A 12026-nucleotide genomic window follows, 5' to 3' on the forward strand; every position below is an offset into this window, starting at 1 on the left:
TTCCCGACAAGCGAAGCCATTTTCCCCCATTTGAAACCGGTTTCGACAAAAAAATTCAAATTAATTGACCAACAAATTTTAAACTTTAAAACTAAATATAACAACAGTTGACCTTCACTTGCTCTAGAACCATAAAGTTGCTTCTATTTTTTTGCTGTATTTAAACCAAACAGAAGGAAAAAAAATAGCTAGAAGCCTTCGTTTGAGTGGGACGTTTTTTTTTTGTTTGTTTGTAAACTAAACTGAAAAAGAGACAGAAAAACATAAGAAATTTCGTTTTCCCTCACCTGATGTGATTGGTTAAATGCTCTTTTCGGGTGAATTTCTTCCCGCAATATGTGCACTGATATGGAGTTTCTCCGGTGTGCAATCTGGATAGAGATTTTTGAGGTTTTTTTTTTGGTTTTGTTTTTGGTCCGAGAGTATTTGGTTGGTGGGCGAGAGGGGAGAGAAAACGAGAGAGAAACAGTTGAAAAAACAAAACGCAAAAATTCTGTACAATAGATTTGATGAAATTAATAATAGTAATAATCATAATAACAATGCTAATTATAATAATAATAGAACCTAAATTAAAAAGTGCCAAATAAATTTACAGGAAGGAGTGGTGTGGGAGGTGAAAATAATAATGCTAACGTTCGTGAAACTGTTTTCAATCTATTTACAATACGAGTGAGTTACCCCGGTTGATTTAGTTTTTTGGTGTTTACATTAGAAGATAATATTGTAGGTTTTCAATATCGTTCGCAACGATAGTTTTTGAATTTTGCATCAAATTATGACCCCTACTATAGAAGACACGGCGAGCGGCGAGTTACTCGTAAGACCAATTTTGGTATTGCAGATTACGAATCGGCTGGACCTTGGACGAGTAGCTCGTCTGTCACTCGACAGCCAAGTTTTACTCGCGTTCAAAAACATTTTGGTCGCCTAGTCAATGACAACGGGCCAACCGATTTATGTAACATCTAAAGTTTAGTTTTATTTTCGTACTAATATTAAACATTGTGTATTTGTGTAAAATGAAAAAAAAAACAACAATATTCAAAACTAAGTTTATTCAAAAACATGTGGAAGGTATTTTATTACGTTGAGCGAATTCAGCTTTTTCTCAAGCTAACATTTTATTTTGTCCTTGAAAAAATAACGAAGCATTGATTTCAGTGTTTTATTATCAAACTGAGCATGACCACAAAAAATGTGCCAGTTTTAATATTTTTTTTAAATTGTCCTTTTTGATTTGGCTGAAACTTTGCATGAACGTTTCTATAGGCGAAAGATGCCATTTTGCGCTATTGGTTGAATTTTTTGAGAAACTACTGAAAAATGCTATTTTTGGAAGGTATTGATGAATACAAATATTTTTAGGGCCAAACGGTTTGTTTGATCGGTGTGACGTCTTCGGCAAAGTTGTAAATAATAATTTTGTCTTCCCGAAATAAATATACACTCTAAAAAGAAAAATTTATTTGTTTAAAAAAGTTAAAAGAAAAATTAAAAATTCGGCAATGTGTATATATTAATTTTGTCCTTCCAGAAAAATAAGTCCCCCGAAAAAAAAATAATTTTTTTTTGTCAAAAAATCATAATTTTTTTTCCTGATTTCTCCATGATCGAACCGGTTGCATTGCTTAGATAATCTTTTGTAGTTTTTATGAAAAATATTAGAATAGAAAAAATTAACCTTTTTAGATAATTTTTTTTAAACTTTTTTTAGTGTATATTTTTTTCGGAAAGGCACAATTATTATCTACAACTTTGCCGAAGACGTCACATCGATCAAACAAACCGTTTCGGCCCTAAAAATATTTGTATTCATCAATACCTTCCAAAAACAGCATTTTTAATGGCTTCTCAAAAATGAGTCGTGTTCCAAAAAATTCAACCAATAGCACAAAATGGCGTCTTTTGCCTATAGAAACGTCTATGCAATGTTTCAGCCAAATCAAAAATGGTCTATTAAATTGGTTGCCCGTTTTTTTTTGTGGAATTGCTCAACTAAAATCTGCTGTGCGCTATACATTCATATCATAAATCAGCTGTTTTACTGCTTTGATCCCTATTTTATTTTTCACTTCCGTTTATATCTACTAACGTGCTCCTTACATTTTACTACGCACGATTACATTTTTTATATTCACGCACGATTGGAACAATCATGCATTATTATTGACTCAGAAGAATCTTTTGAATCCTTCAAATCCAAATAAAATATTACTATCAAATTTTACTCGAAATGACTCGAAAGTTACAAAGCCAAAGTACATTGAAAGAAAACTGATTTTATATCGAAAACTATACATGGCAAATGTACTAAAACGTTACCCTTTTTTTTAATCCAAAGATAGTTTGGACTAAATCATCGTTATGAAATTTTTGTCTTTATCAGTAACTTGAAAGTGATTGCACCTGAGTAATTCCGTAAACATATCCGAAATTCGATACATTTTTTTCAATTGTCATTCTTGATTCGACTTTGCTCAGATGTTCTTATGGGCCTTTTTAAGATGTCTATTTGTACAGCTTGTATTTTTTTTCGAACCACGACTTATTTGTAAAAGGGGTTATGTAAAACATATAATTGATAAATACAAATATAGTTTATAGCCAAAACTGTCACACCGATCAATGTGACGTCTTCGGCAAAGTTGTAGATGATAACTTTGTCTTTCCGAAAAAATATACTCCGTAAAAAAACTTTTTTTTGTCAACAAAATAAATAAAAATTAATTATCTTAAGAAGCCTTTAAAGTAAAATAACTGATTTTTTACACGAAAACTACACACTGTAAGCTAAAAAAATGATAGTTATCTGAACTAGAAGAAATAAAAAATTGAAAAACAAAAATTGTCAAAATTAACTATTCATTCTATTTTTTTTCAGTGTTAATTTTTGCAAGGGCACAATTATTATCTACAACTTTGTCGAAGACACTACACCGATCAAACACACCGTTTCGGCTCAAAAAATATTATCATTATGAGGCAGTCGGTCAAGGGAAAACCCCTAGTAAGATTTTCCACTTGCAGAAAGAATTGAGCCATATTTTTTCTGGAAGGGCAAAATCATTGTCCACAACTTTGCCGAAAACATTATAGCAATCAAACAAGCGCCTCTTGGTTTAATTTTTTTCTTTTCTCTTTGAAAAATAAGTTTTTTGAGTTAGGGTAATTAATTAAACTTTTTTCTTGATTTTTTTCTGTTGAAAAAAAAAAGTTTCCATATTGTATATTTTTCGGAGAGACAAAATTATTATCTACAACTTTGCCGAAGACGTCACACCGATCAAGTGAAACCTTCTGGCACTAAAAATATTTGTAATCATCGGTGGCCTTTTTACGTAAGCTTTTTTTGACAAATTCGACGTTATTCAAAAAAAATTACGGAAAGTACAAAACGACATTTTGAGCCCATAAGAATATCTGTGTAAAACTATCAAGGGATAAGTTGCAGGGAACTAATATTGCTTTTAAGTTTCAGTGCAGTGGGCAGTGTATATAATTTTACGAGGATGCGGAAAATGAACATGGACAGAAGGGTGCGACTTAGACTTAGAAAAAAATTCCTCATCCAGACGGGACAAGAACCTTAGTAGGTATCTACTGAGTTTTCGGAAAACAATAAATATTTTATTGTTAGCTGGAAAAGTTCAGTCCGCGATCCGAATACTTTCCACAATTATTATAACAATCTTAGTGTCTGCACTCTGTGGAATTCTATCATGAAGGTCACCAATCGCCAAAACCTTCGCTCAAAGAGAATCTGGCAACTGAACTGTCCGAAGATAACACTGGTCGACAAAGCAATAAAATTCTGCCCTAAAGTTCAAAATAGTTGCGCTAGAAAGATTATAGCTTTTTAACCATTCCTAATTGCTCGCCGGACGAACCCGGCTTCAACATTATGTTTACGAGAAAACTCATTCAAGTCTGAAAAAAATGTTGGGGGCGAGGATACCAAAATTCACAGGAATGGTTAATAGTCTTTCCTTTTTCAAGTTTTAACTTTAAGGCCACACTCGTGTTGATCAGTGTAATTCAACCCAGTTAACAAAACCTCGTTATGAAAGAGTAATAGAACTGTTTCATCTTATTGGTTGGCACCTCATATGAAAGAAACATGAGATAACCGATGTTTTTAACGTGAAAATACTAGACAAAAAAATGAAAGGTGAAAAAAAAAAACTAGACAAAAAAATGAAAGGTGAAACGGTGTTGAAGTCATTAACGGTCGACTTCGAGCCACCACTTCAAAATTTTAGAAGCACAAGACTCGAAAACAGGTAATGCGTTCCCCGTGAAAACGCTATTTTGGATTTGCTTCACCGCAGCTAACATAAAATAGCGTTTTCATAGGTGATGCATTAACTATTACCGAGTCTTGTGCCTTTAAAAATTCGCAGTGGGGGGCTAGAAGTGGACCGTGGCTGTGGCTTCAACACCGTTTCGCCTTAGGAGTGCCCATTTTAATTTGTTAAAATTTGTTTTAGGCAACTTAATTATTTATCTGAAAACCCTGGTTTGAGGAAAAATAACTAAGATGACTTTTTTTCTTCAGTGTAACGTATCAACTTTTTTCTTCAGTGCAAGGTATCAAATTTATTTTTTTAATATTTCTAAATAAAAATACACACAATATTCGCACTTGTAGTAAATAAGTTATATCATGACACCTTTTTCAATCTCTTGTAATTATTTAGATATATGATTATAATAAAAAATAAAAAACTATAACTTTTCAAATGTCAGCCCAAATAAATTTTCAAAAAAATAAGTAGGATATCGAACGTCTTTGTCAGTGGTTTTCTTCGGCTCCCTTTTGCATAAGATTGCTGCAGAAAAACTGCCGAAGAAAACCACTGACGAAGACGTTCGATACCCTATACAAAATTTTTTTATTAAGTAAAGTCTACAATCACAAAGTTTCATTGAAATCTGAAAAGGAATTCCCAGTTCCTCATACGTATACAAAAGTTCATTCAAATAAAAAATGATCGATTAAATTTTTGGTTTTTCTTAATCATTTTGGCTAAAAGCGCCCTGTGTAGCATCCAATAATTGAGCAAGGTTCATTAGATTCTCAGAAAGTTGTGAAACAAAAAGCTTTTTTTCTGTGTTTTGAACTGAATTGAACTCTATAGAAGTCTTGTAACGTTTCAGTTTCAAAGCATCAGCAGAGTTTTGTTTCAATACCTGATATATAATAAAAAAGTTGTGTAACAAAGTGCTTTGATAACAAAAAACCCGATAGGGTAGCAAATTATTTGGACACTGCTCTAAAACGATAAATCCTTAGCAAAATATACACAGGAGATAAAAATATATAAATTAGAAAGAAACAAGAGTGAAGAAAAAACTTTTTACTAGAAGAAATATGCCATTTTCCTCCATTGTAAAAATATTTGAGATTTTTTTTTCTGTGGAAGACTTAAACTTATTACTTTTTTTTTCATTTTATCACACTTTTCGGAGATATTTATTCCAGAAAATAACAACGAACATTAAAGTTAATAATTAACAACTATCACAAGAACGATATTGAAAACCTTAATTTGTACACGAGAGATATCAAAAATAAAACTAGAACATTTCTAATACGAAAGCAGTAACATAAAACAGTTTACAATCAACCGAACGAGAAAAAAATAGAAACTATTAATCTAAAAGAGTAAAAAAACCCAAACGTGGAAGAATAGGACACAGACAGGGGGAACACTAACAGGAGGATTAGATCATATTCTGGCATTTGGGGTTCTGTTTTGCTTTGGGTGTTTTTTTTTGTCTTATCAACATAGGGGTAGTGTTCGGGTGTTTTTTTTTTGAGGGGGGGTTAGTTAGTGCTCTTTTGACACGTGCAAATCAACCTCTCACCTGACATGGTTCGTTAAATGCTCTTTTCTCATAAATTTCTTCTCGCAATAGGTGCAATGATAAGGAGTCTCTCCGGTGTGCAATCTGTTGTGATAAGAGGAAGATATACAACATTTTTATACGTATACAGAGACATGCGTGTTCCATATATAACAAGGTTTTCGGGGGGCGGTTTTCTTTATTCTAAACGAAGGAAAAACAAAATAGTTAAAACTGGGCTTTAAAATTCCTGTAAAACAACAGGGACAGCGTGGTTGATAGACCCGATTGTGTAATGTAACGTGTAGTCCTTGCACACTGCCCCTGTTTTTTCACGGCTTGGGAGGCTAACTACTTTGGCTATGGTTGGGAAACGTTGAGACAGGGAGGGAATTATTTCTAGTATTTTGTATTGAACCCGGCTTTTTGATAATTTTTGCTTTCTAATTTAGAACGATTCCATATGAAATCTTTTTGGGGTTGCAACTGCAACGCTATTTAGACTGTGCCGGTATAAACTTGTCTTGACTGGCTGTACTGATTGGACTTAGATCGCAGACGGACGGCATGAGAGAAACGTCAATTGAGAGCTCTTTGACTTGCTTTGTTTCATTGGGTTGGTCCTTACAAACTAAAGAATGCAATAACAACACATCATCCTCACCTGGTGTGATTGGTCAAGTGCTCTTTTCTCGTAAACTTCTTCTGGCAATACGAGCACTGATAAGGAGTCTCGCCCGTGTGTAATCTGAATGAAAGGCGGAAAATGCAAGCATACAGAAAGACACAACATTTTAGAAGAACGGTCTTTAAAATTTTCTCGTATTTTGCGTACCGACACTAAGCGTAAAAGATATGAGTATGTTTTTTTTGTTGGTTTTCGGAGGAAAGCTTTAGCAAAAAATAAGTCCCGGGCTGATCGGGTGCCACATTGTTACAGTACCCATCGAGCATCGGAAAAATGGCTCTCGATAGTTGTTGTTTTTAAATAATTGGGGAAAATTGGAACGTGGCTTGAGAACTTTGCGGTGAACAATCATCAAGCTTTGCATTGAGGCGCGGTGACTACCCACCACAGGATAAGCCAGGATCTTATTTCTCACCAAGCTCTTGGACCTTCGACTTTTAAGGTGTAAGGGGTGAGTGGATGTTTGAATGAAAACGATTCTCACCTGACATGGTTCGTTAGGTGTTCTTTTCTCGTAAACTTCTTTTGGCAAAAGTTACACTGGTAAGGAGTTTCGCCGGTGTGCAACCTACCGGTAGTGAGAGCGCGTTTGGTATGGAAAAGAAAATTGCACAGCATTAGCATTCAACGGGTTCTTTTTTTTTGGCATACTAAACAAACACATTAACAGGTCGCCTGTTTTTGGAGGATACTAGAAAGATGTGGATGGCGGCCCCAAAGTTTTGGGAACCGCCACCGGTAACACAGGTAGTGAGCAAACACACAAAATTGAAATTGGGTGTGGAGCTTGGAACACTAGAAATTTGCCGAAATCCTAGAAAATGTTTAGTAATCTCTCACCTGAGATGATTTGTGAGATGTTCTTTTCGAGTGAACTTCTTCGAACAGTACGTGCATTGGTAAGGAGTCTCGCCAGTGTGTAATCTAGTTGCAAAAATAACATTTGGAAGATTAGATGCGTCTGTTCCGGACAAAGCCTTCATTCATTAATGTACTTATGAGAGGGAAGTTTCGTGAGGAAGAATCTTGCTTCATTTGCGCAATGAAAAAAAGGATGACAGAATGAGAGGTGGTGATGGTGATGAAGTTAATGCCTTACTTTAGCTTAAGGGACAGTACTTCCGAAAAGAATAAAACAAAATCTGTCTAATTCGATACACCATTGTCCAACAAGTATATTTGCTTGGTAAGAAGTTGGAAAAATTGAACAACATTCAAAATCAAGACAAAGTGAGTATCGGTCCCTAAAGGGAAAGTGATGAATGAGGGATTTTTTGGGGGATTTGCGTGCCGGAATTTAACCTACGACAAAAAAAGAAAAGAGGTCTCACCTGATATGATTTGTGAGATGTTCTTTACGAGCGAACTTCTTCGAACAGTAAGTGCAATGGTAGGGAGTTTCGCCGGTGTGTAATCTATTTGCGAAGATAATCGATGATTCAATGTTAGAATTCGCACTTTCAAAAGTCATTTTTCTCGACTCAAATATGGGAGCAGTAAGAATGTTAGTGGGGACCAGAATGATGCATGTGGTAGTAAAAAGATAAATGAAGTGGTACAAAAAAACCGACTGATTTAGACTGTCACGCTCGAGCCAACTATACAACAAAAACAAAACAAAAAAAATAACTACTTGGTACCTCCACTATGCATGCGTGGTATTTGAGGACTTAAATTTTGGTGGTTGATTTTAGTCTTTACATTTTAATGTGGGTAATGAAAATACGACGCCTCTATAGTGGAGGTAATTGTTTTTTTTAACTAGCTCTACAAGTTCAGTGTACATTCTACATTAACAAGTGTTTTAAAGTATGTAATGTTCAAATCGGTATAATTTCTATCCCAAAATTTACAATAACAAATAACGCTCTAAGAGATCCTTAACTTTACACACGCTTCTGCAGAATAAATTATAACATATATTTTGGCCAGATTCCATATGCAATCAATAAAACGGGGTTCCGAAAGTTTTGCGTTGCTCGATTACTTCGTATTCTATTAAGTAGTTAATCGCAAGTGCCGGGATTGTAACGTAATTCGAATCGATTTGTTCGAAAGGAAACTAAAACGCAAATGAATGACTAGTGTGGAACAAATGAAACAAAACAAATGAAAAGATGAAAACAGAGTCATAAACGGGAGCGGCGCTAAGGATAGAACGATGCGGGGGTCAGTCTCACCTGGTGTGATTCGTTAAATGCTCTTTTCGCGTAAACTTCTTCTGGCAGTACGTACATTGATAGGGAGTTTCTCCGGTATGCAATCTGTCACAATATACGGTTAGAAAGTGCAATTGGGAATGAAAGGGTGATGGTGGTGGTGTGGCGGTTACGGGGGAAAAGTAATGATATTAGATTCAGGAGAGATGTGAGTTCTAAGATAAATGAACAGAGTTGTTCCGAGATCTAGCGAAGATCAAAAAACTCAATGAATCTACGAGTACTACAATCTACTATCGCTACAAATCACTCAATACAAAAAAGAATCCTTCGTCCGGTCAGTAGTCCTAAGGAGGTAGTAATTTTGCGAAAAATTTTCAGCCTTCTGTCATCGTAAGGTCAAAACCAATTTAATTTTTTTCCCCTAAAGGAATGATTCAGTTTTCGGTCTATTTTAGCTATTGTTTGGATCGCAGGGAACAACTGTCCAAATATGGAATGGAATGATTTCAGATGTGGATGCTGATCATGTTTTGTTTATATAGCGTGAACTTAACATGGAAGGACGGAAAAAGCGGTTTTGGTTTTGGAACCTCACCTGACATGGTTTTTCAAGTGTTCTTTTCGCATAAATTTCTTCTCGCAATATGTGCAATGATAGGGAGTCTCGCCAGTGTGCAATCTGTTGAGTAAGAGAGTACCTTCTTTTGATACAGACCCCGAACCAAACCGATCACTTCTAGGAATGGAAGGATTTGATAACACGATAGGGACACCCGGCAACCCAAGGTTGTTAGTTTGCAGTTATCAGAAATTTTCAACATCCAAATCATGCCTATATCAAAGTTTGTCGAAATTCCGTTGCTTTACTTTTTTTTTAATTTATTGAATACAGTTAAAATTCGCCCAATACTAACAACCAAACTCAAAAGAAGAGTATCCTTCTTGTACGGGATTTCCGAACTACGGATTCAACGGGGAAAAAAAGGGGACAGTGACAGTGATGTAGCGAGGAAGTACAACAACGCTCACCTTGTGTGATTTGTTAAGTGTTCTTTTCGAGTGAATTTCTTCTCGCAATAAGTGCACTGATAGGGTGTTTCTCCGGTGTGCAATCTGGTAGGGATTAGAATAAAAACTTAATAGTAGCGAGAACCAAAGAAACCGCGGCACTGAAGTGAACTTTTGGGTCAATTTCGTATCGATTTCGGGAATACAAAGACAGGAAAAAGGTCCGTCCAGATGCCAGCTTTCAAGTTTCCGTGTATCTAAATCGTTGTTTTTTTTTTCTCTACTTAATTCGAAAGGAGTGAAAAAGCCACTGGTTCAGTACAAAACATAAAAGCTTCTCGAAAACGATACGTTACACATCATCGGTAACCGAAAACTTGCACTTTGGGGTCTCCTTTTCGCCCTCGATTCCAAAACAAAAGGTCGCGAAATTCGAAGTGAACTCGCGCCAAAAGTGCATTTCAATACACAACACACAATGACTTAAACCAGAAATATATACAAAGAATAAAGAAGAACGGAAAGACAATTGGTAAGTGGTTTGTTGCGCTCACCTGACATGATTTGTTAAATGTTCTTTTCGCGTGAATTTTTTCTCGCAATAGGTACACTGATAGGGGGTCTCTCCGGTATGTAATCTGTTTGGAAACGGTCGTGGGGGCAATGACGGATGAGAGAATAGAGAGAGAGATTGATAGACACAGTTAATGCCCGTTTGTAATATTGTTTATAATTTTTTTTCTTCGAAAGAATACTGCATTCGCAGTATGGACAAACAAAAAAACTATCAGCTTGAATTGCTGTTAGATTGATGAATGGATTCAATTTTGAACGTCCTTTTGTAATTTGATAATTGGAATAGGTGTATAATTTGTCCAACGAAAATCCCGGTGCAGCGAGCAGGGTCAATCATGTTCCAAGTATCAAATTTCACGACGGATTATCGAAAAGTCGAATGAGAAGATATGGATTTACTGTCATTGATATGAGCAAAACGAACAAACAATAAATGGTTATGGTAGTGGTGGTGGTAGTAGTGGTGGTAGTGGTGGAGGCTCTGCTCTTTGAAAAACAGATGAAGCGCTCACCTTATGTGATACGTTAAACGCTCTTTTCTGGTAAATTTCTTATCACAATATGTGCATCTATAAGGGGTCTCTCCGGTATGTATTCTGTGCAGAATTAAACAGAGAGAGAGAGAAAAATAGAGAGGGGACAAGTATTAATGTTTAAAGCACACATCAAAATGTCAAACATTCTTCACCCGGCTCGTCTTTGGGGGTACAATTTTTCAACTTTAGGATTTACGCGAACATCGGTCGTGTAACGGTTGGCTCTGATTTTTTTTCATAGCTTATCTCTAGCCCAAACGCAGAATGATTGTTCACTGTACATTGCTCCATTTGAAAGGACCATAGATTTTTCAGCAGCACGCTGCTGGTAATTTTGTCTTTAAAAAAAAGAGGCAAAAATGCCTACGCACATTTCAAGCATTACTATTGTATAAGCCAAGTCGCGCATTTTTTCCCAATTATCAAAAAACACGGGTTTCAATAGCCAAAAATTGCCAATTTCTTTCTCTTGTCGTATACTTGATATCTTTTTTACATGGTGTATACTGTCATTTGGGGGGATATTTGTAAATTCAATTATGGGAAAGCAAATAAACGCTCACCTTGTGTGAATCGTTAAACGCTCTCTTCTACTGAATTTCTTCTCGCAATATGTGCACTGATAGGGAGTCTCTCCAGTGTGCAATCTGTTGAAGAAAGAGATAGAGAGAGAGACAAGATGATGTTATACTGGAGACGTTTCGTTGTCTTATTTGCTGGCTTGCACCGGTATTAAAAACTACGCTGCTAGGACACTTATTTTTTTCTCTTTTCAACACTTTATGTACAATTGTTCTTACAGTTGAAGGAACGAAACAAACGAGAAAAGAACGGAAAAATTAAACACGGTGCCTTGCTTTCCTTGGTTGTGTGCAAAACTGAGTGCAAAATAATTCTCCGAACAAGAAGTAATCAGAAACTAACCGTTCCCTACTCAGAATCTACCGAATTTGAACTTTCCAAAATGATCATACAGTGGGCAGGGGGGACGTCGGGCCGAAAGGTGTTGAAGTAAGCTTGTCGTACGATTTGCTTTCAACGGAATAACAAAATTTTGCTCCCATTTAGTGTGCCACAATCATTTTCTTCTATGGACATTGTGGAAATTCAACAGCTTCGTTTTAAGGGTTCGAGCGTTTGAAAATTGTGCAATACTTAAAAGAGTGGTATTCGAATCAACGATTTGCGATTTCTGTCTTAAGTTTT

At 35.7% G+C, this 12026-nt stretch overlaps 1 protein-coding gene across 50 annotated transcripts in view; it reads right to left on the bottom strand.

The window, feature by feature from the left end:
* Positions 1-12026, bottom strand: part of LOC129731781 (zinc finger protein 420-like) — a 47795-nt gene that overhangs the window by 8483 nt on the left and 27286 nt on the right. For 24 of the 50 annotated variants that reach the window (XM_055692081.1, XM_055692064.1, XM_055692088.1 and 21 more), the window contains 12 exons: positions 11384-11467; positions 10797-10880; positions 10263-10346; positions 9730-9813; positions 9296-9379; positions 8719-8802; positions 7870-7953; positions 7379-7462; positions 7023-7106; positions 6515-6598; positions 5872-5955; positions 288-371 (listed from right to left, as the gene is read on the bottom strand). In XM_055692081.1, the coding sequence (XP_055548056.1) occupies positions 288-371; positions 5872-5955; positions 6515-6598; positions 7023-7106; positions 7379-7462; positions 7870-7953; positions 8719-8802; positions 9296-9379; positions 9730-9813; positions 10263-10346; positions 10797-10880; positions 11384-11467 (1008 nt within the window). The remainder of the gene's footprint in view (positions 1-287; positions 372-5871; positions 5956-6514; positions 6599-7022; positions 7107-7378; positions 7463-7869; positions 7954-8718; positions 8803-9295; positions 9380-9729; positions 9814-10262; positions 10347-10796; positions 10881-11383; positions 11468-12026) is intronic. The other 26 variants (XM_055692079.1, XM_055692072.1, XM_055692059.1 and 23 more) reach the window with 19 other exon arrangements.

This window comes from Wyeomyia smithii, chromosome 3 (assembly GCF_029784165.1).
Source record: "Wyeomyia smithii strain HCP4-BCI-WySm-NY-G18 chromosome 3, ASM2978416v1, whole genome shotgun sequence".
NCBI lineage: Eukaryota > Metazoa > Arthropoda > Insecta > Diptera > Culicidae > Wyeomyia > Wyeomyia smithii.